Source organism: Moschus berezovskii, chromosome 23 (genome assembly GCF_049115385.1).
Source record: "Moschus berezovskii isolate FMDL1 chromosome 23, NW_MosBer_1.0, whole genome shotgun sequence".
NCBI lineage: Eukaryota > Metazoa > Chordata > Mammalia > Artiodactyla > Moschidae > Moschus > Moschus berezovskii.
Window position 1 is genome coordinate 20,368,690 of NC_142482.1, and position 23,315 is coordinate 20,392,004.

The following is a 23,315-nucleotide window of genomic DNA, read 5'->3' on the forward strand; positions in this document are numbered from 1 at the left end:
CAATCCCATGGTGCTTTCTATCCACTGGGGCCCTCCATGGGGACAGGATTCCTTTCCCAGAGGCAGAGTGGTGCTAAGGAAACTGCCAGCCCCGCTTTTTGGCTCTGTGTTTTAAGACTGGGAGAGAAGATGCAAACTGAGAATGGATAGCAAATTAAAGTTCAACTGACGTTCCCCAAAACGTTGAATGCTAAATGACCAGGCCTACCAGATACACACATTTCTTTTAGTGGGAGGGAAGAGCAAAAGTTTTTCAAAGTTTGAGTATTTATTAGACTTTTTAAATAAAGAGAACTACGATTTTAATTTCACATCTCAGCTGTGTTTTGACAAAGGAGATGCCACTAACAGTTTAGCAATAAACTCCTGTCCCAAAGCCAGGGACTGATCAGGGTCCCCCCGCTCCACCCCCAGTCTCTAGACTGTGCACTTGTCTGCTAAACAGCACAATTTGCAAATGAAGCTAGCATCCAACCTGTATCAAAAATCAACAAGACAGTCTGCAGTGAGCCAATGCATTATGTAGCCGTTCTAGTAAATGATTAAGCATTCTCCTGTACCACTTCTCAGCAGATGATGGACCTTTCACATCCTGGTGGGAGATAAATTTAATATTTCTGAGCATGCTCCATGGTGCAATTACAAGTGCTATAACATTACAAAGACAAGCAAACATCTGAATTTTCCTCCTGTGTACTTTTCAGGAACATAGCACGCTTACCCACAGCAGGACACGGCTGTGCAGCCGCACCTGCCAAGCACAGCTGGATGCTTCGGGCACAAGGACAATGTCCAGTTCCGCGCGGTGTAAGGCATGGACGCACAGGGAGAGGCCGCTGTCGGCAGTAAGTAGCATTATGGAAAAAACTCCAAACCAGCAGGAGAGAAACAGTGCTCGACGCTCCAGTTTTTTGATAGTAATCCCAAGAATCCAGTTCAAATCCCTATTGTCAACACATAGGGAGGAATTCAATTTCTAGCATTGTTTCTCCGGATCTGAGCTGAGGCCATTTGCTCCTGGCTTGGTAATAAAAAAGAAAATAGGTTTCTTCCTGTTTCTTTCTTGGCGTGGAAACACAGCTTCAAGAGAAGGCATGAGTTCTGGGAGACTATGAAGTAGCTAAACCCTTCCCACCCTATGTAACTATACGGGCGACTGGGGAAAGGAGAGGGTGGGGAAACTCACCTAGCCACTAGCATCAAAAATGAAAAAGCAAATGAATTGTGAGGCTCTCCACTTCAGAAACACCCAAAATTTGAAAAATAAAACCTTGAAAAATTAAAACAAATGCCTCTTCTAAAAGTCATTTATTTACATATTATATGTCCAGTATATAATGTGTAGATAAATGTACCCTGCAGTGAAAGTGACCAACCCACTGGACTGAACAGCACATCATGGGACATATTCTTGAAAGGTTTCATCTCATACTGGATATCTTTTAATTAAAAAAAAAAAAAAATCTGGCCAGGGCTGGGATGAGACAAACAGGAACACTTCAGAATCCAAGGCAGAGGGAAGGCTGTTTGCCTCTTTAGAGAATTGTAGGGGTGTGAAAAGGGAGAGACAGATCATGCACAAAAGTACTTACAAATTACATACCCAACCCCCACCCCCTCAATAAAAAGAGAAGAAAAAGCCCCATCACTTAACACCAAACAGCAACATTATCAATAAACTCTTTCTCTGCTGCCCATCATGCCTTATTTGAAAGAGGAGGCCTGTGAGGAGAGGTGAAAGAGCAAGGGTGAGAGGGAAGACCTGCACTTCAGTCTCGTTTCCAATTTTCACTTCTCTTACAGGAAATCTTCAGTCATCTGATGCCCGGCATGGAGCTCTGAGCAGACACTGAGTATGTGGGGGCCACGAGCGGGGTGCCGTTGTTGGCTGAGTAGCCTTGCCTCAACGTTTCAAAATATGACGCCTGCACCGGTTTGTGACACTGCAGCACTTTTATGGCATCTTCTATTTTAAACCATTCCCGCTTCCTTCCTGTGGAGGCAGAGAATAAAAGAAATTAGTGCAAAAGGGAAGCAGCAGGAGGTTTCTGACTCTGTAACTTGTGAGAAAATGCAGAGAAAAAACCCACAGAAACTACGGTCATTAACGTTTTTCTTTTCTTTTTAAAAAGTTATTTATTTGCTTATGGTTGCACTGGGTCTCGTCGTTGCGCGAGGGCTGTCTCTAGTTGCAGACAGTGGGGGCAATACCCTACTGCAGCGCGCAGGCTTCTCGTTGCGGTTCTCTTGCTGCAGGGGCTGCAGGGCGTGCATGCTTCAGTAGTTGTGCCGCATGGCCGCAGCTGTTCCAAGGCATGTGGAATCTTCCTGGACCAGGCATCAGACTCCTGTTGCCTGCACTGGCAGGCAGATTCTTAACTGCTAGACCACCAGCAAAGCCCATCTTTCCGTTTTTAAACTGAAGTGTAAATGACCCACAACACGGTATATGAGTTCCAGGTATACAACACAGTGATTTGATGTTTCTGCTGCTGTTGTTCAGGTGCTAAGTCGTGTACAACTCTGTGACCCCATGGACTGCAGAGGCCAGGTTTCTCTGTACTTCACTACTTCCTGGAGCTCGCTCAAACTCATGTCCATTAAGTCAGTGACACCATCCAACCTTATCTCATCCTGTTGCTCCCTTCTCCTCGTGCCTTCGATTTTTCCCAGCAGCAGGGTCATTTCCAATGAGTTAGCTCTTCTCATCGGGTGACCTCCATCATAGCTCAGTCAGTAAGGAATCTGCCTGCAATGCAGGAGACCCGGGATGGATTCCTGGGTCGGGAGGATCTCCTGGGGAAGGAAATAGCAATCCACTCCAGTATTCTTGCCTGGAAAATCCCATGCACAGAGGAGCCTGGCGGGCTACAGTCCATGGGGTCACAAGCGTCAGACATGACTTAGCAACTAAACTACCACCAACCACCACCACCACCATCAGGTGGCTGAAGTACTGGAGCTTCAGCTTCAACTTCAGTCCTTCCCATGAATATTTAGTGTTCATTTTCTTTATCACTGATTGATACTTCTACACAGTACAAAGAGCCATGATGGTTACCAACATTTAATAAATATATTTTTCCTATTTTCTTCTCTAACAAGGGTGATGGAAGCACAGTTTGTATGTGTCAAATACTATACAAATGCCTAACGCAGAAAATAGGTGCGAAATCTGGAAACTGAAAAACTGAGAGTAACGGTGTGAAACTTGCACTCTAGAAAGAACCACTGCTAGCTGTTTCTTCTCCAGCTCCTGGGCTTCTGGCCTTCCGTGGCTGACACATACACGCCTGAAGCCCAGCCAGCATTCCCATCTCCCGCAAAAATGGACATGAAACTGATGCAGCTTCCAGAATTACTGGGATGGCTGACCTGTAACCAGGTATTTATTTTAAAAATCCTGTCTAACAGTGACACATCTGGGATTTCCGTGATGGGTCTACTGGTTAAGAATCCACCTTTCAATGCAAGGGACACGAGTTTGATCCTTGATAGGGGAACTAAGATCCCACACGCCAAGGAGCAACTGAGCCCAAGAGCGACAACTAGAGAGCCTGTGTGCCACAATAAAGATCCCACATGATGCAACTAAGACCCGACACAGCCAAATAACTAAAAAAAAAAAAAGATGCTGAAAGGGAAAGTTGCGGGGAAAAAAAGGCGGGGGGTGGACTTCCCTGGCAGTACAGAGGATAAGAATTTCCTCCCAATGAAAGGAACACAGGTTTGATCCCTGGTCCAGGAAGAGTCCACGTGCTGCAAAGCAACTAAGCCTGTGAGCCACAACTACTGAGCCCGAGTGCCGGAAGCCTGTGCTCCACAACAAGAGAAGACACCAAAGTGAGATACCCAAGCACAGCAACGAAGAGCAGCCCACGCCCACTGCAACCAGAGAAAGCCTGGCGCAGCAGTGAAGACCCAGCGCAGCCAAAAATAAATAAAAAGAGCGATATATCTACAGTCAAGCAAATATTTTCTTAAAAAGAAGAAAATATAATCTCAACACAATCACCATTAACTTTTCAGTGTATTTCAAAATTTTTTTCAAATGCATGTTTTAAAATCCTTTATTATTTTTTCTCTGACAGAGCTAACAAAAGATCATTGGTTAAAACTGGGAAAAACAGAAGCAAGAATAAAGAACAAGATAATTACCTGTAATCTTACAAACTAGAAGTAACTACTCTTATAGTACCTTAGTGCATTTGCTTATCTTTCACCTTATTTGAAAAAGACACAGCTATCTCAACAATTATAATTGGGATCCTGCTTTAAGGTACTCCGAACTCCTCGGAGGCCCTGACAGAGTGCTGCTGTTGGGAACATGGACGCTGATGCTACTCTGCTGGGCTCAGTCACATCAAAGGCTCGAATCAGCTACACAGGCTTGGGCAAGCTACTGAGCCTCTCTGTGCCCCTCTTCCCTCCTCTACAGAAGAGAGATAATACACAGAACTCATCTCACAAGTCTGTTGTGAAGGGTAATACGTGAAGCATTTGAGCGATACCTGGCACAAAGCACACGCTCTAAGACAGTGCATTAGTGTTGTTGCTGTTGCTCCTTTTCCAGTTCACGCTGCTCCTCAAGCACTCTTCTCAGTGTGACAGGTAGTGGTTGTGTCACGCTGTCTAGCATGGGTGTAACGTCATTCACTTAACTATTTCTCCGCCACTGGACATCAACAGTCTGCTACTTTATTATAAAGAATGCTACAATTTTAAAAATCTGAACCTTATATGGCTAGTGACATGTACTGCCAAACAGCCTTCCAGAAAGGATGTGCTGATCCCCAAGCCTGCTTCTGTGCTGGAATGTCAGTTTCACCACACTCCTGCCAGCACTGTTAACTGTTGTTTGTCACTGCCAATTCTTTAGGTGAAAACCAGTACCTCACCTTTGTTTTCATTTCAAATTCCATTTTGATGTAGCCTTAATTAGTATACACATAATTCTATACCCTGTTTTCATTCACCCACTTTATCTCATAAGCACTTCTCTGTGGTACACAGCTTTCATTAAGTATGTGTTTAACAGCTGCCTAACATTCCATCAGATGAATGGACCTTGGATCACTTGTCATTCACTGACCTGTATATTTTAAGACCCAATTTTTCACCTGAAATGGCTTATGTGAAGAAAGGCTAACAGGCTTATTCCCTGTTAGCTATCTAAAACATATTTTAGATAGTTTCATTAGGGTCAATTCTCAGCAACAGGAGTACAGGTGACAGGCTTGTTTGGATGTTAACAGAGCAATGGTACCTTAAAAATCAGTATCACAAGTGTACAACTCCGACCCAACAGAGTAGTCTGAGGACAGGGCCTGCCACACCACACTCATCTCTGGCCCCAGCACCAGCTATCAAGGAGTCTATTTTTAATACCCCCTCACCAAATTTATACTTAAGCTTACTGCATTCTTATCAAATACAAAGCAACTAAAAACTGAAAGGCCGTGAAATGTCCAGATCAACAGTGCTGAGAGGCACGATGGTGAAGCACATACTAACAACTGAGAAGTTCTGATAAGTAAATTCTTTTTGCCAAATTTATAACAGAAATTAAATTAATTTTATGTTTTTCTACGCTTTTCCTTCAGAGCTCACAGATTAAAACCATGAAACAATCATTAAATCACCTCACTTTTTAGGTCTAAAGATATATATACACACAACTGATCTGGGATTACTGAAAATGGCTCCTTAGGAGAAAAGGCGAGTTCACCTCAAGGGTAACATGAATGTAACTGGTGGCTTCCAGTTACTCCCACCACTCTGAACCTGCTACACAGCTCTGGAGGGAGGGCTCACACCACTAAAGTCACAGTTTCCTCCAACAATATGAATAAGCATCGCAAGAACAGCTGCAGGGCTGCTCTCACTGGGGTCAGTGGCCAGCAGCAGGCCTAGAAATGTAGAGGCCACGATTAATATCTGTTTGGGAGGATCCAATATGGTTTTAGAAAAATCCAATTCTGGTTTTATTTTTATGGGCCTTGTCTCTAATTGTTGACTATGCATCCAACTTCAGTTTCCTTTTAAACATTTAAAAATATAATAGTACTTTTCACAAGTTCAAAAACAGACATGCTTATTTAAACACATCCTTCTGTTATTTCTTTTCCTTATCAGGCTCTCGTCTGTGGTTCTGGGTAAAGAGCTGCAGTGTGGCCACGGCTGGTCGTGAGAGCTCCTGGGAGGCCGTCTGGGGACAACTTACCGATGCTGACTGAGTCCTCCCAGTCTTCCAGCACTTCTGTGACGATGAGCACATAGACGTACGTCCTATGCTTCCTCTCCTGGTTCTGAAGGGCAGAGAGAGAGGGGCGGAGAGTTTCCTTAGAGAGCTGAGATTACATACATGAAACAGGCTCTAATGCACATGTCCAGAGAGCTCAGATCCAAGGACTCCTTTTACTTTTGTCATCCGACAATCAGATACGGAATAGCGCCAGCTGGCCTACTTAAAACATGCCATGCTTGAATCAGAGGGTGAGCTCTTTGGCTGGGCTTCCAAAGCCAAGGCTTTACCCTGGTTTTTCCTTCTTCTCTAAAGAGCAACTTCTCAAAAATACTGAGAAAAGGATCGGGGACCTCTTGAAAAAAACATATGAAGCACATTTAACTAGCTAGCACAGCAGAAAAATAAGACTGTGATGGGTGGAGGGCCCATTCACCCAAGCAAGCTGATAACCTCACACACGGCCCCTCCTCCTATTAGCCCTGCTCATCGTTATCCCCATTTCCGACTTTCTCCAAATCCCTCCTCCAGCCTAAGTGCTTGTTAGTCTCCTTCGCTGCAGCTGCTCATCTCCTGTTTCTCCGGTCTCCTCCTATCTACCCTTCCTCACATCTTGGGGGGAGGGGAAGAGAGGTAGAGATGGGAAAAACAATTCTTACAAATAATTCTAGCTGTACGGAGGAGATTAATGGGATCTTAAAAAAGAAAGCACAGTATTCTCTTCTGGTGCTGCACTGTTTTGAAAACTTGGTGAAAAGAAGACGGCATCTTTCCCAGATGAAGACTGCAATGGGGACTTCTGTGGCGGTCTGGTGGTTAAGACTCGGAACTCCCAGTGCAGGGGCTACAGGCTCGATACCTGATCAGGGAACTAAGATCCCACATGGCCAAAAGAAAATTAAAAAAAAAAAAAAAAAAGACAGCAATGGACAGTGTTCATGACCCCGCTAACCCCACCCCAATTTCATGTTGAAATCCTAACCCCCATGGTAATGGTATCGGGAAGTGGGGACAGTGGGAGGCGACTGGGTTATGACAGATGACCCTCATGAATGGAATTAGTGTTCTTATAAAACAGACCCTAGAGATGTTTGGTCCCTTCTCTGCCGTGCGAGAACACAGAGAAACAGCTGTCTATGAACCAGGAAGGGGGTCCTCACCAGACACTGAATCTGCTTGCACCTTTATCTTGGATTTCCTGTGAATCAATTTCTATTGTTTATAAGCCACCCGATTTCTGGTATCTTTGTTACAGAAGTCTGAACGGTCTAAGGTCAAGACATATGTGGTTATTAATATAATACCAATTGCACCAAAGATTTTAACAGATTTACCTCAAAAATTCCAACTAATCTTCCCAATGTCCCTTTCACTCCAGCCTGAAAAAGAAAAAAGAAAAATTTGTGCATTGACATTGCTTACAGTGCTGGTCTCATTCTGAATCTTCCTGACTAATCTGTAAAACAGAAGTAAATTGTAAGGCAGAAGTAAAAGCACGAGGACCCAGCTCAGGTGGACTCCGGGTCTGTGGGAACTGGAACATGTGTTCTCTGGGTCACAGACTGGAAAGAGCAGGGTATGCTCTGGGGAGAAAGTCCTCCTCTCCTCTCCAGCCCTCGCACCACTGAGACACTGGCCAAACAGAGCACAGCAGTCAAGGCCACAGCCATACCAAAGATATTCTGAGGTAGGAATCACTTCGGTCATTTACCCATTCATTCACCAATATACACGGAATGCCTAATCTGAGCCAAACAGTGGTGCAGATGCCAGAGAAACAGTGATGAATACGCTAGAACTCAAGCTGCATGAGACTAAGACCCTTATCTGACTTGCTCTTGGCTGTCTGTACACTGTATGTCCAGAACAGAGCTCAGCACCCAGCAGGAGCACAGCAAAGCGTTAAGTCAACAAAAACACAGTCCTGGTAATTCTGCTCAATCATCAGTTTTATGACAGGAATGCACAGAGCATGTGGAAGACAGAATGATGGGGAGAGGGCAACTTTACACAGTGGTCAGGCTTCTGTAGTAAAGACAATGTTCATCCCATCAGTCTTTTGGTAATTTTTTTTAAGATCTGTGTCTTTCTGATGCATTATAGGTGAACTTTTCGATATATTCCAATTTACTAATTTACTTTTCAACCATATCCTGGATAAATTATCCATTTCTAGTCCCTTTTTTATTTGATGTTTTTCATATCTATGTATATCTACCTGTTTCCATTATGGACACCTTTGTTTCCATGATTTTTTTGTTGTTGTTCTTTTAAAACAGAAGTCCTTCCTTTATTTTTTTGAGCATCCTGCACATAGTTGAGTTCTTTACTAGGTCATGCTGTAACATTCATCTCATCCGAAGTTAATAAATAGTTCACGTTCCACCTGGTGAAGGGCTTACGTGTGGTGCTGCTGTCAGAGGCTCTCCAGAGTGACACTTTAGGGCTCCTCCTCCGGGGGAACACAGATACACTGCACATACAGCCCCGCCCTTTACTGTGCGCTGTGGTGGTGTCCTCTCCCTTACTCCAAAGGCTTCAACCACCAGCCAACCAAGGCCATGCAGGCTGCAACTTTCCTCTGCTCTACTGCAATTCTGCTCTGCTTCTGATCTATGGAGGCATCCGCTTTGCTTTTGGGTCAGGCTATGTCTTTTTAGTGTTTTGGAAATGCGTGGGGGATGCAGTAACTTGTTTCTTACTACAATTGCCATGTTATTTTGTACAATACATTAAAAAAAATAAGGCAAATATACTTTCTAAACACAGCAGGTGCTCACTATGCTTACACAGAATGAACAAAAATTTTAAATAAGTTCTCCAAAAGTTCTTTAGAGAGATTTAATAATAGAAACAATAGAAACCAATTCAAAGGCCTAGATTCCTGGGTGAGCTAAATTTTGAAATTAATTTTTGCTAATTATCTGTCAACGAATTATTTTCCTTTCTCTTGTCAACATGCTTCTTTCTCCATTCTTTTCCCCATGTGGCTTTTGGTCTACTTGAATGCAAATGTGTACCTTTTCTTATTTAAACTGCTTTTCTACATTTTCAGAAATAATTGCACTCCACAGCCAGCTAAGACTAGCTAGGTTGGACTGCATGAATTAACCAATGAAGCTGCCTGGACAAGTGGGACGAGCTGGCAGGCTATGCTCATCTGGAAAGCCAGCGCTGGTCTCTGGTCCGAGGCCACCCAAACGCGCTCAGGTCGGCTCCTGAGAGGAGTCACCTGTCGCCTGCCACAGGCCTCCTCTGAGGGCCCGGGAGTAGAGCTGCCAGGCTGCAGGGGAGGCAGGCCCGAGGCAGGCTGGGAGAGGGGGCGGCACAAGGACGGCTGCTAGAGGTTCACAGAACATCATTCACATTTCTCTTCTGCAAAGAGGAAAAGAGGTCTCTTCAGCAGTCACTGTTCAATTATTTATTCTTCTTAACGAAAACAAAGTACAGAAAAGGAAATACTCTCCAAATTTTAAGGGCATAAATCATCTTAATATTATGACAATATATATAATTTTAAACTTTTAATTATGGTAATTTCTGCACTCAACACCAACATGTTTCTATGATTTACTCTGTGTTAGAGGCAGTTAGGAAAAATATAAAAGCATTTTTTTCTTAATGAAATAGATGCATTTTTATAGTCTAATGTAAATCAAATAATGCTGTCATCTGTACACTGAAATTCAGTGGCATATATTTTCACTTCTAATTAGTCTAATTAATTACTTCAAATCAACAATAGTTTTATTTGTTCCTTAAATGTTTCTTTCAAGTTTTATGCTGATACTCAGGAGATATACTTGGGGAAATTCTATCTAAGGTGATTCCACCTTATCTACAGTATCATATACATTAAAAGCAAAGAAATGTTCCTATATTTATCAGTTCTTAAAATTTTGCTTTAGCAGTTTTCTCAAGAGGAGGCTCTTCTTTTCTAAGAATAGGATTTTGGTTCTTTAAAACCAAAGTGCTAGTAAGAGGAAGATTCCTCAGAGGCAAAGGTTCTTCGAGACAGCGTTTACTGTAACCATTTTACTTTTTCACAACCTTCCACAGTCCCACTATCATATCCTAGCTCTCTCTCAAATATTGCCACAAGCAACTGGACAGATATTTTTATCTCTCACATGATTCTTGCACGCAGGTCAGGATAGGTGTCAGGATCACATCTGACAGATATTTGGCTCAGACATTTGGGGCTAAGACTTGATTCAGGGTATATGAAAGCTTGGTCACAGTGCTGGTATAGCCTGTTTTTCTCATAATCATATGAAAGCAGTTACAATTTCAACTGGTACTGTCAGAAGCCCCTAATCCAGAGAAGTCTTTACTTAAAAGCCCATCTTAGCCAGCATTAAGAATTCAAATAAAGGAGCCGCTGCCCTTCATTATCCAACCACATGCAGATGAACGGTCTCTCGAACCTCAAAGTATACAATATCAATTCTAACACTTCTGAGGTCTAGTTCACATAAATTAATGGAGCAACTGTCTACTATTTAAAAAGGAAAAAAATGCAAATGTCTTTTTTTCTTTGACAGTGTTCTACTGGGATTGGAAGTACGTACTGGAAAGGGCTGGAAGGACAAGGCACAGTCCAGTGTCTTGTCCTTTCCTCAGTCTCCAGCGGGTGCACTTGGGGCCCAGGCAGAGGAGCTGATGTGTTGGGCCTCTGAAGCGCACATTCTGCGAGTGCACACTCAGTCGTGACCGACCGTTTGTGACCCCCTGGACTGCAGCCTGCCCGGCTCCTCTGTCCATGGGACTCTCCAGGCAAGAATACTGGAGTGGGTTGCCATGTCCTCCTCCAGGGGATTTTCCCAACCCAGGGATCGAACTGGCGTCTCCTGTGTTGCAGGTGGATTCATTACCACAGAGCCACTGGGAAGCTCCCCTCGATGAGCCTTTGAACCTCCCCTAAAATGGTGGCCCATCACAAAGATCCCTGGCTTCATGCTTAGTTTGGATGGGCATAAAGTGTACCATCACCTTCTGAAACCAATTTTTCACACTCAGGTGGACACTGTGGCAGACAGATGGCTATCTAGCCCACAAGCATTCTCCCTTCCTCCCTGCGACCAGTAAGGCCCAGATTCTGTTCAGGTAAGAACTTCGGCACACCTGAACCACAAAGGGAGGTCTGCTGCCCTCTGCAATGACAGGTTTAGGGGTACTGTGTGTGACCCAATTCTGGGTCAATGGTTCCTGAGAGGAACGTTTCTCAGAGGCTTCTGGGAGAGATCTCCCATCCTGATAAGAAGAGCTGTACAAAAAGAAACCCTATACCTCCCTGCTTGTCAGGTGGGGATCTGAAACTTGGAGCTACAACCATCCTCTTGTCATTGTAAGGAAAAGGCCTAGAAAATCAATGAGAAGTGAACCAAAGTCCTGATCCCTGAGCTGCTGGAGAAACAAGGTAATGGCCAATCCTTGGCCCTCTTATGTCAGGAGAAATACTGTTGCTGTTAAAACCACTTTTAGTTATGTGTGCTGGAACCTGTATCTGAAAGCTTTCTGCTACTCTCCTTGATTTCAAAGGCAGCTCTCTGAGGAAAACTGCATATTCCCGAAAAAAAATTCTGAACTCTCAGGGAGCTGCAGTATAAAATCTTCCTCTATCAAAAGCAATAAGCCAAGGCCTAAAAGGAATTCAGGGCAACAACTAATGCAAATGTCTGCATGAGGAAACCTGCGAAAAAAATATATAGTCTTCAACACATATAACTTTCTGGTATCCCCCAGACTTAGCAAGTACAGAAGAAAAGAAACACAGTGAAGACAGATGAAGTAGAGGAGAAGCCAGTGTAAGTCCAGTGAAATTTCAACCCATTTTTAAATTTTGCTTTTTAAATGAAATACTTCAAACATCAAAAAAGTAAAGAAAATAATGAAACAAACATTCAGGTTGTTGTACCTTTATTCTTCTACATAAATTTCAAAAATCACTTTCTCAGATCTTTTCAAAAATTCTTGGGGGATATTTATTTTTATTTTTGGAGTAATTTGAGAAAAACACACCTTTACAATATTTAGTTTCTTCGTTCAAGAATAGACGATCTCTATCCATTTATGCGTGTCTTTTAAAATCCTTTCACGAAGATTTATTATTTGTATTGTAAAGATCCTGTACTCTATCAGCAAGGTATTTCAGTTTTAGTATAGTTCTGTTGCTACTGTGAATAATACATATCTTTACAAGTTACATGTTTGCCAGTTGATTACTACTTGTTTAAAGAAACGCTGCTGGTTTCTGCATATTGGTCTTTAGTCTTGAAACTTTTCTGGGGGGAGTTCTATCTGTTTATTGCTACCAACACATCTACCTCCAGCCCCTTCACGCATGCGTGCTCAGTCATGTGACCCTCTGGACTGCAGCCCGCCAGGCTCTTCTGTCCAAGGAATTTTCCAGGCAAAAATACTAGAATGTGTTGCCATTTCCTTCTCCTGTCTTGAAACTTTTAAAAATGCTTGTATTAGTTCTACTAGTTTCTGTTGTGTTTCTTTGGTTTTTCATAATTAATGATCAGACCACCTGCAAATAATGGTAATTTGCTTCTTCCTTTTGACTCTTTATTTCTGTCTTACTGCAGTGGCTAGGACCACAGTTCAATAACAAATGGCAGCATGACAGCAATCATAATTGTCTTATTCCTGTCTTCCATGGGGGATGCTTTAAAAATTTCAAAAGTATGATGTTTGCTGGAGGTTTTATTAGATACTCTATCAAGTTAAGGAAATTCCTTTTATGTTTGCTTATAGCTTTTAAGATGAAAGGGAACTGAATTTTAATAAACAATTTTTCTTCATTGACTGGTATGGTGATTTTATCTATTTTAATCTCAGTGAAATAAATTACATAAACATATTTCCCAAGATTGAACTATCCTTGTACTCTTGGGATAACCGAGTGTGTGACAGTTTGACAGCATTAGATTCTATCTGCAGTTATTTCCCTTAGGATTTTTACATCCATGTTCATAGGTGAGAACTGACTCTTCTTTCTAAGTATCAAGATCAGGAGTCCAGTTCCAGTTCAGTCACTCAGTTGTGTCCAACTCTTTGCAAACCCATGAACCACAGTACACCAGACCTCCCTGTCCATCACCAACTCCCAGAGTCTACCCAAACCCATGTCCATTGAGTTGGTGATGCCATCTAACCATCTCATCCTCTGCCATCCTCTTCTCCCGCCTTCAATCTTTCCCACCAGCATCAGGATCTTTTCAAATGAGTCAGTTCTTTGCATCAGGTGGCCAAAGTATTGGAGTTTCAGCTTCAACATCAGTCTTTCCAATGAACACCCCGGACCGATCTCCTTTAGGATGGACTGGATGGATCTCCTTGCAGTCCAAGCCATTCTCAAGAGTCTTCTCCAAGACCACAGCTCAAAAGCATCAATTCTTCAGTGCTCAGCTTTCTTTACAGTCCAACTCTCACATCCATACGTGACTACTGGAAAAACCATAGCCTTGACTAGACGGACCTCTGTTGACAAAGTAATGTCTCTGCTTTTTAATATGCTGTCTATATTGGTCATAACTTTCCTCAGGCCATAGCAAACTATGGCCCACAGGCCAAATCTGTCTTACCACTGGTTTCTGTAAATTAAGTTTTACTGGAACATAGCCATGCTAATTCATTTAAGTACTGTCTATGAGAGTGTTCCCATTATAACAGCAGTCATATTTGTGACAGAGACTATATGGCTTCTATATCTGAAGTAGTTATTACCTGGACCTTATAAAGAGTGTGCTGTTTGCTGAAATAAGATTATACTGACTTCTTGTAAGAAGAGGTGTGTAGTTATCCTTTCTCTAGAACAGTTCAAGATAAGAATATGTATTTTTGGAAATTTTGGTAAAATCCAACTAGTCTAATCTCGGGATCTTTCTGTTGGAGACAGGGGGTGATTACCGCTTAATTTCTGTAAGCATTAATGATCCACATATAGGCTAATTTTTCTTAAGTATATTTGAGCTGTTTTCCCTAGAAAATTTTTATTAAGGATTTCAAAGTTTTTTGTTTACAGCTTTTCATGGCATTCTCTTAATTTAAATGTCTCTGTTATATCTGTGGTTATTTTCTTTTTTATTCCTTACATATTTGTTGCCTTCTCTTTTGTATCCTTTATGGGTTCAGTGAGAGGTTTGTCTATTTTATTAGATAAATAAAAATGACCCACTTTTGGTTCTGTTGATCATTTTTCTTTTCCCCTACTAATTTCTGCCCTTTTCCTTGTTATTTTCATCCTTTTACTTTGAGAGTACCCTGCTGTTTTTCTGCTAGTTTCTTGAACTGACTGCTTAGCTTATTTAATGTGTATTTTGTTTTCTAATAAAATCATCTAGGGCTCAAAGTGAATGAGCTGCATCCTGTAAGTAATGACAGGAAGTACTTTCATAACTGTCTAGCTCTATTTGCTTACTAGTTTTGAACTGTGATTTGTGCTTTAACTCAAGGATTATTTAGGACATTTTTTTTCCTGTTTCCAAATGTTTCTCTCTGTTAAGCTGGCTCTGTTGTTGATTTCTAATTATACTGCACTGTATCACAGTATATACAGTCTGTATTATTGATGTGGGATTTTCAACACTTTTTTTTATGGCTTAACATAAGGTGTTTTTTTTTTTTAATAATTCTTTCACGTGTGCTTAAACACTTACATACTCTTTGTTGGACACAAGGTTATTCCTCAATATATGGCATCTGATCAACTTTGTTAACTGTGTTGCTCAATCCTTTTCTGGCTGCTTTTTCTATCAGTTTCTAAAGGCGCTGTTTTGCAGTCTTCACTATGGCTCTGGATTTGTCAGTGTTCCCTCGTGACTCTGTCAATCCTGCTTTATGCAGATGGAGAGTTTGCCAGGTGAGCACACGTTCATGATTGCCATCTTGTGTAATAAAGTGTTCCTTTTATTATTAAAGGTTCCTCTTGTCCCGTTAATGTTTTTCACCTAAATTCTATTTTGTCTGATATTACAATTACTATTCTAGTTTTCTTTTGGTTAGTATTTGCCTAATATACCTTTTTCCAGCCCTTCATTGTTAGTTATTCAGCATCACTATGTTTGAAAACAACATATCGCAAGTTTTATTTTCTTTTTAAATGAAGTACGTATCTATTAAGTTACATTTATTGTGATTTATGGAGAAGGAAATGGCAACCCACTCCAGTACTCTTGCCTGGAGAGTCCCATGGACAGAGGAGCCTGGTGGGCTACAATCCAGGGGCTCGCTAAGAGTCAGACACAACTGAGCAACTTCATTTTCACTTTTCACTTTCATGCATTGGAGAAGGAAATGGCAACCCACTCCAGTGTTCTTGCCTGGAGAGTCCCATGGACAGAGGAGCCTGGTGGGCTACAATCCAGGGGCTCGCTAAGAGTCAGACACAACTGAGCGACTTCACTTTCACTTTTCACTTTCATGCATTGGAGAAGGAAATGGCAACCCACTCCAGTGTTCTTGCCTGGAGAATCCCAGGGACGGGGGAGCCTGGTGGGCTGCTGTCTATGGGGTTGCACAGGGTCAGACACAACTGAAGAGACTTAGCAGCAGCAGCATTGTTATTTAACCTGGAAATTCAGCTTTAATATGGAACCACATGGGGTCTCTTGGAGATGAATTAGAATCTTTAAATTTACTTCCTATGTAGTAATGCAGAATCTTTAAATTTACTTCCTCTGCATTAGGCAGTTTGCATTTGTTAAGTTCACTGAATTAAGAGGAAGCTGTTAAGTGGCACTTCAGTCAGATAAGTCAGATCTGTCCAGGTCCAGTGGCTGTTCGTAGTTTAAAGACTGCTGAGTCTCTAGGGGTAAGGATTGCATTTAGTATTTGCTGAAGCCACTGTGAATTGTATTGGAGTCATGGTACATACTTCCTAATGACTAAAAATCCTTTCCTGGAATGTGGAGCTGGATGGGAAAGCAAATACAACTGTTTTGGAAGAGTCATCTGGAATTAATTCATTTAGCAGAAGGCAACTGGCTCCTATCCCAGCAATTCAGTTTCCACTGAGGTTCCAACACAGACCTGCTCAAATACAGTGCTATGTTCTCTAACTTGGCAGATTCTAATCTCTACATCAAGCCAATGAATTAACTGTTCATTAAGGAATAGCATTCAATTATGTGTGACAAGTAGACAGATAAATTGAGTAAAAAGATACATATTTTTTTAATTCCAATTTTTAAAAACAACGGTTGAAGGATAATGTAGGAGTAGTTATTAGCAGTAAGAGAGCTAACCTTTACGTCAGGCTCTCCTAGTAAGCCTAAAAAAATAAATAATAAACAGTGATTCGATTAAAAAGTGATTCTTTAAAAAAGCTGCTAGTGTTTAATATAAATTATAAATAAACCCACTTCTTACCAAAAGGAAGGGCTCACCAAATAGGAGATATTTCTGAGTTCCAACAATAAGGAGGAAAGTTTTCAAGTGTTTACATAGGGGAAATATTTTTGTGATACTAGACTTTTCCTCTGTAACACCCAACACCTAAGTCAAGAGTCGTGAGGAAAAGGATTAATCAAGGAGTCTAATAATTTCTTAACCACTCATGTGTGAAGAAAAATTTTTTTTCAAACATGCAATCACTCTTGTACTTTTCTTATAAATAATTACCCATTGGTTGCCTTCATTATAACTCACCACCAAAGGTAAAAGATTGAACTGAAACATTTGGTAGGTGTTATAGTAACAAATGATACTTTCATTTTTTGAAAGTCCAAGTTTGCTCTCTTGGTCTTTGCAAGGGCAAAGGTAGACAAGAAACCAGGTCTCAAAGCATGCTCTGCAGCATTGTCACTGGCCAATAAGTAATCAGTCAACCAATAACACATGAGAAGAAAAGACACAAGAAAGAATACATTTATGGTGGGGTGGGGAGAGAAAGGGAAAATATTGCTGTGATTCATGAAAGCAATAAAAATTACTGGTCTTAAATGTAAATATTGTTGATAAGACTGTTATCAATATAACAAATGATAACTTCTTATATTTTCAAGAACAGTATCTTATCAATAATGATAATCTATACATAAAGTTACAAACTGAAACAAACGAGAGGGCAGTAACAGGATATACATTTTAGATTGGGGTGTGTGTGTGTTGAGCAGACTGTTTTGTTTGGTTGGAAAAATAAGTATCTGTTCAAATGTGTTATTTAAAAGTAAAGGAGACTTCTAGTTTCTGGTCCAGCATATATAAGGAGCCTAGAAGTTCCCATGCTGTCATAACAACAAATAAAAAGCTGAACAAACGCTTCTTAGGTTTATTAGAAAAGTGAAGCCACAGGGCAAGTCACTGCCCTCAAATCAGAGAGACAGACAGATCAGAGAATCTCAACTTACCAGAGCAGAAACCACCGAGGGAAGGGAGTGAGGGCAGGGTGGAAGAAACCTGAGCTGTGACTGAAGAACCACTGAAGGTTCAAGGACAAGCCTCAAATCTCCTGGGGGCGGGGCGGGGAGAAGGAGGTGGGGGGTGACCATGCATTTGTGGTTTCAACTCCAGGAGCTCTACGCAGTTTTCATAGTGAATACTGGAAAAAATTCCCTCTTGCTTCTGGAGAGAAGAAAAATAGCCAATTTTAAATACTCCATAACATTCTGTTCTTCTTAACAAAGACTGACTTCCAGAGAAACTATTTTATGTAATCTATTTGGGTTTCATCAGAGTCTATCCAACCTGGGAGAAGTGAAATACTCAATTCCAGTTCCTTCATCCATCCTATCTTAAGAGGGGGTGGGGGGCAAGGAGCTGGAACTACTGAGAAGCACTTGTGAAGCTCACAGCCCAGGCACACGGGCTCACTGAAAGGCTGAGGCCTAACCATAGGACTGTGGAAGGCACATCTCACATGTACTACTGAAGGCCCATCACTACAGTTCCTAGTATCCAGTCATCATGTTCAGCTTTCAACAAAAAATTAATCTTACAAGGAAGAAACATTCTGAAGACACATAAAAGCATTAGAAGCAGACTCAGATACGGCTGCTGCTGCTAAGTCACTTCAGTCATGTCCAGCTCTGTGTGACCCCATAGACGGCAGCCCACCAGGCTCCCCCGTCCCTGGGATTCTCCAGGCAAGAACACCGGAGTGGGTTGCCATTTCCTTCTCCAATGTGTGAAAGTGAAAAGTGAAAGTGAAGTCGCTCAGTCATGTCTGACTCGTAGCGACCCCATGGACTGCAGCCTACCAGGCTCCTCCATCCATGGGATTTTCTAGGCAAGAGTACTGGAGTGGCTTGCCATTGCCTTCTCCGTCAGATATGGCAGGGATGCTTGCAGGGATGCTAAAATAATCAGGCCATGAAAAAACCACCATAATTAATATGCCAAAGATTCTAAGGGAAAAAGTAAGAAACAATGGGTAACACAAGCAGACAGGCAGAAATTCTAAGAATGAATAAAAAAGTAATGCTCTAGGTCAAACACACTGTCAACAGAAAGGAAGAATATCACTAATGGGCTCATCAGCAGACTAGACGTGGCTGAGAAAAGAAACTTTGAACTTGAGGATATGTCAATAGAAACTTTCAAAACAACTGCAAAGAGAAAAAATACTGGGGAAAAAAAGCACACAGAACAGAAAGAATACCCAAGAACTGTGGGACAACTATAAAGCAGGTAACACTTATAATAATGGGAATACCAGAAGAAAAATAAAGGAACAAAAGCAATATGTGAAGCAACAAGGACTGAGAATTTCCTGAAATTAATGTCAGACACAAAACCAGAGAACTAGAAAACTGAAACAAGTATACAAAAGCTATACCTACCTGGATATATTATACAAACTTGGATATATTATACAAACTGTAGAAAATCAAAGGAGAAAAAGTCTCAAAAGAAGCCAAAGGAGAATAGGAAACAGCTTACCTATAGAGGAACAAACTTAAGAATTATTTCAACTTCTCAGAAACCACACAAATGACGAGAGAGGAGTGAAATATTTAACATGTTGAAAGGGAAAAATACCATCAACCTAGGCATGGTATTCTAAGTGAAGGTGAAAGAAAGGGCTTCTCAAACAAACCAAAGTTGAATTTGTTGCCAACAGGCCTGCCTTGAAAGAAATGTTAAAAGGAGTTCTTTGGCAAGAAGCAAAACAACAGAGATCGGAAACCTCTGATCAACATAAAGAAAGGAAGAATATTAGAGACAGAATAAGCAAAATAAAATCTTTATTTTTCTTACTCAGGTGAGCTAACAGATTGTAAAAAACAGTAACAGTAACACTGTACTCAACTATGTATGCACATGCAAAAGGGTAAGAGAGATGGGTGACAGCAATGACAGGATGGGGAAGGAGGCCTCTTACAAGGTGCTTGCACAACATCAACAGTCGTACAGTGTTATTTGAAAGTGGACTTGGGGGACTTCCCTGGTAGTCCAGTGGTTAAAAATCCGCCTTTCAATGCAGGGGACACGGGATTTGATCCCTGGTCAGGGAACTAAGATCCCACATGCTGCAGAGCAACTAGGCCCATGCGCCACCACGAGAGAGTCTGTATGCTGCAATTCCTGAGCCCATGAGCTCTAGAGGACGTCGCCTGCAACAAGAGAAGTCCACGTACCACAACAAAGACCCAGTGAGCCAAACTAAAAAAGAAGAAAGAAAAGAAAGTGGACTTGGATTAGTGGTATATTGCAAGATCTAGGGAAATCACTAAAAAAGAAGCATAACTGTTATGTTAGGAAAGAAGAGAAAATGGAATAATTTATTATTAAGTGCTCAAATGGAAACAGAAAAGGCAGAAAAAGAGTGGACAACAAAGATTTAAACAAAGAGAATAAGGGCAACTAATAGAAAACAGTATCAAACATAGCAGCTGTTAATTCAAGTATATCAATAATCACTGTAAACAGCAATGCCCTAAATATATCAATTAAAAGACAGGCTATCAGGGCAGACCAAAAAACAGTATGCTGTCTCCAAGAAACCCACTTTAAATATAAACACACATACAGATTGAAAGTAAACAGATGAAGAAAGACCACCATATACTATGCTAACACAAATCAAAAGAAAATATAAGTAGCTATACTAATTTCAGAGACAGCAAACTTCAGAGCAAGGAAAATTATTTACGTAATGATAAAGGGGTCAATGCTTCAAGAACAGGGCAGAACGATCTTTAAAGTACATGCATCTAACAAGAAAGCATCAAAATATGCAAGGCAGAAACTGACAGTACTGCAAGAAGTAGATGAATCCATTATTACTGTTGGGAGACTTCAATACTCCTCTTCTAGAAATGGACAGATCAGTAGGCAGAGGGGCAACCAGATATAATTGATACTTGCTGCTGCTGCGTCACTTCAGTCGTGTCTGACTCTGTGTGACCCCATAGACAGAAGCCCACCAGGGTCCCCCGTCCCTGGGATTCTCCAGGCAAGAACACTGGAGTGGGTTGCCATTTCCTTCTCCAATGTGTGAAAATGAAACGTGAAAGTGAAGTCCCTCAGTCGTGTCCGACCCTTAGCGACCCCACGGACTTTCAGACCACTTAATCCAATAATTGCAGAATACATTCCTTTAAATTTAACACAGTACATTACCAAGACAGACAACATTATGGGCCATAACTGACATCTTAACAAATTAAAAAGTATGTAAATTATACAATGTATGCTTTCAGATCACAATAGGATTATATGAGAAATCAGTAACAGGAAAGACTGTCAGAAAATCCAAAATGCTTGGAGATTAAACAATACAACTCTAAGTAACACACAGGTCAAAGAAGAAATCACAAGGAAATTTTTTAAAACCCTGAATTAAATGAACATAAACACACAACTTATAAAAATTTCTGGGATGCAACAAGAGTAGTGCATAAAGGCTACTATATGGCACTGAGTGTGTGTGTTAGATCTAAAACCAATAATCTAAGCTTTCACTTTAGGAACTAGAAAGTGAAGTTGCTCAGTCATGTCCAACTCTTTGCCACCCCATGGACACCCCATGGATGTGCCTACCAGGCTCCTCCATCAATGGGATTCTCCAGGCAAGAATACTAGAATGGGTTGCCATTTCCTTCTCCTGGGGATCTTCCCCACCCAGGGATCGAAGCTGGGTTTCTCGCATTGTGGGCAGAGGCTTTACCCTGTGAGCCACCAGGGAAGCTTTCACTTTAGGAACTAGAAAATGAAGAGCAAATAAAATCCAAAGAAAGCCAAAGAAAACAAGCAACAAAATTAAGAGCAGAATTTTAAAAGAGAAGATCAATGGAGGAAAAAACAACAAAACTAAAAGTTCATTCTTTGGAAAGATCAATACAATCAACAAGTTTCTAACAGGGGTAACCAAGGAAAAAGAAGACAAATCAATAATACCAAAAATTAAGTTGAGGACATCACTGTAAATCCCATGGACATCAAAAGGAATAAATCAAGAAATACTATATCCACAATTCAATAACCTACATGAAATAGACCAATTCCTTGAAAGATACAATCTGTCAAAACTCACACAATAGACAACCTATGAAGGCCCATAAGAGAAACTGAATAATCAATAACCTTTCAACACAGAAAGCATCAGGCCCAAATGGATACACTGATGAATTCTACCAAACATCCAAACATTTAAGGAGGAAATCGTATCAATTCTCTTCCAGAAGACAGAAGCAGAGAAAATACTTCCAAACTCATTCTATGAAGCCATCACTACCCTAATAACAAAACCAAAGATATTACAAGAAAAGAAAACTATAGGCAATATCTCTCATGAACACAGATGTAATAAAAATCCTCTAAATATTACAAAGTGATATCGAACAATGAAGTACATATCACAAGCAAGTGGGATTTACCCCATGTATGCAGGGCTTGTTCCATATAAAAATCAATTAATGTAATCCACCACATCAACAGGCTGAAGGAAGAAAAATCACATAATCTTATCAACAGACACAGAAAAACCACATGGAAAAGTTCACCTATTTATGATTAAAAAATCTCTCAGTAAATGAACTTGACAAAACTTTATAAAGAATATCTAAAAAAATCTACACTTAATATCAAAATGAATGGTGAGAAACTAAAAGTCTTCCCAGTAAGATCAGCAACAAGGCAAGGATGCTCCCTCCCACCATCCCTCTTCAACATTTTATTGGAAGTACTGGAATAAAGTCCAGAATAATGAAAAATTAGAATCAAACTAAATGCTCACATGTATTATATATTATCTTTCAGTAATTACTCACATGTATATCTATTACCACAATATAATGAGCTAATGAAATGAGTAAACTCCAATACTATTTTTAAAAAGAAAAGGAAAGTTATGACCAACCTTGATAGTACATTAAAAAGCAGAGACATTACTTTGCCAACAAAGGTCCGTCTAGTCAAGGCTATGGTTTTCCCGTGGTCATGTATGGATGTGAGAGTTGGACTGTGAAGAAAGCTTAGCGCCAAAGAATTGATGCTTTTGAACTGTGGTGCTGGAGAAGACTCTTGAGAGTCCCTTGGACTGCAAGGAGATCCAACCAATCCATTCTAAAGGAGATCAATCCTGGGTGTTCATTGGAAGGACTGATGCTAAAGCTGAAACTTCAATACTTTGGCCACCTCATGCAATGAGTTGACTCACTGGATAAGACTCTGATGCTGGGAAAGGTTGGGGGCGGGAGGAGAAGGGGACGACAGAGATGAGATGGCTGGATGGCATTACCAACTCTGTGGACATGAGTTTGAGTGAACTCCGGGAGTTGGTGATGGACAGGGAGGCCTGGCGTGCTGTGATTCATGGGGTCGCAGAGAGTCGGACACGACCGAGTGACTGAACTGAACTGAACTGAACCATGTACAAAAATTATTAAAATGTTAACAAAGGCTATCTTTAGGTGATGGAAATACAAATGACTTTTTGTTCTTTTATACTGGTTATTTGTTAAGGTTTCAATAACAGAGATAAGTTATGTGACAAAGCAAGTACGATGCTACTGCTCAGTCAGTCAGTTCAGTTCAGTTGCTCCATCGTGTCCGACTCTTTGCTATCCTATGGACTGCAGCACACCAGGCTTCCCTGTCCATCAACAACTCCGGAAGCCTA

At 41.1% G+C, this 23,315-nt stretch overlaps 1 protein-coding gene across 1 annotated transcript in view; it reads right to left on the reverse strand.

Moving 5' to 3' along the window:
- Positions 1-249: 249 nt before the first annotated feature.
- The window catches only part of NUDT3 (nudix hydrolase 3), a 105,443-nt gene continuing 82,377 nt past the window's right edge, over positions 250-23,315 (reverse strand). Inside the window, exons 3-5 of the mRNA XM_055406639.2 lie at positions 7,579-7,623; positions 6,224-6,308; positions 250-1,993 (exon numbers count right to left, since the gene is read on the reverse strand). Of these exons, the coding sequence (XP_055262614.1) occupies positions 1,815-1,993; positions 6,224-6,308; positions 7,579-7,623 (309 nt within the window). The 3' untranslated portion in view covers positions 250-1,814. The remainder of the gene's footprint in view (positions 1,994-6,223; positions 6,309-7,578; positions 7,624-23,315) is intronic.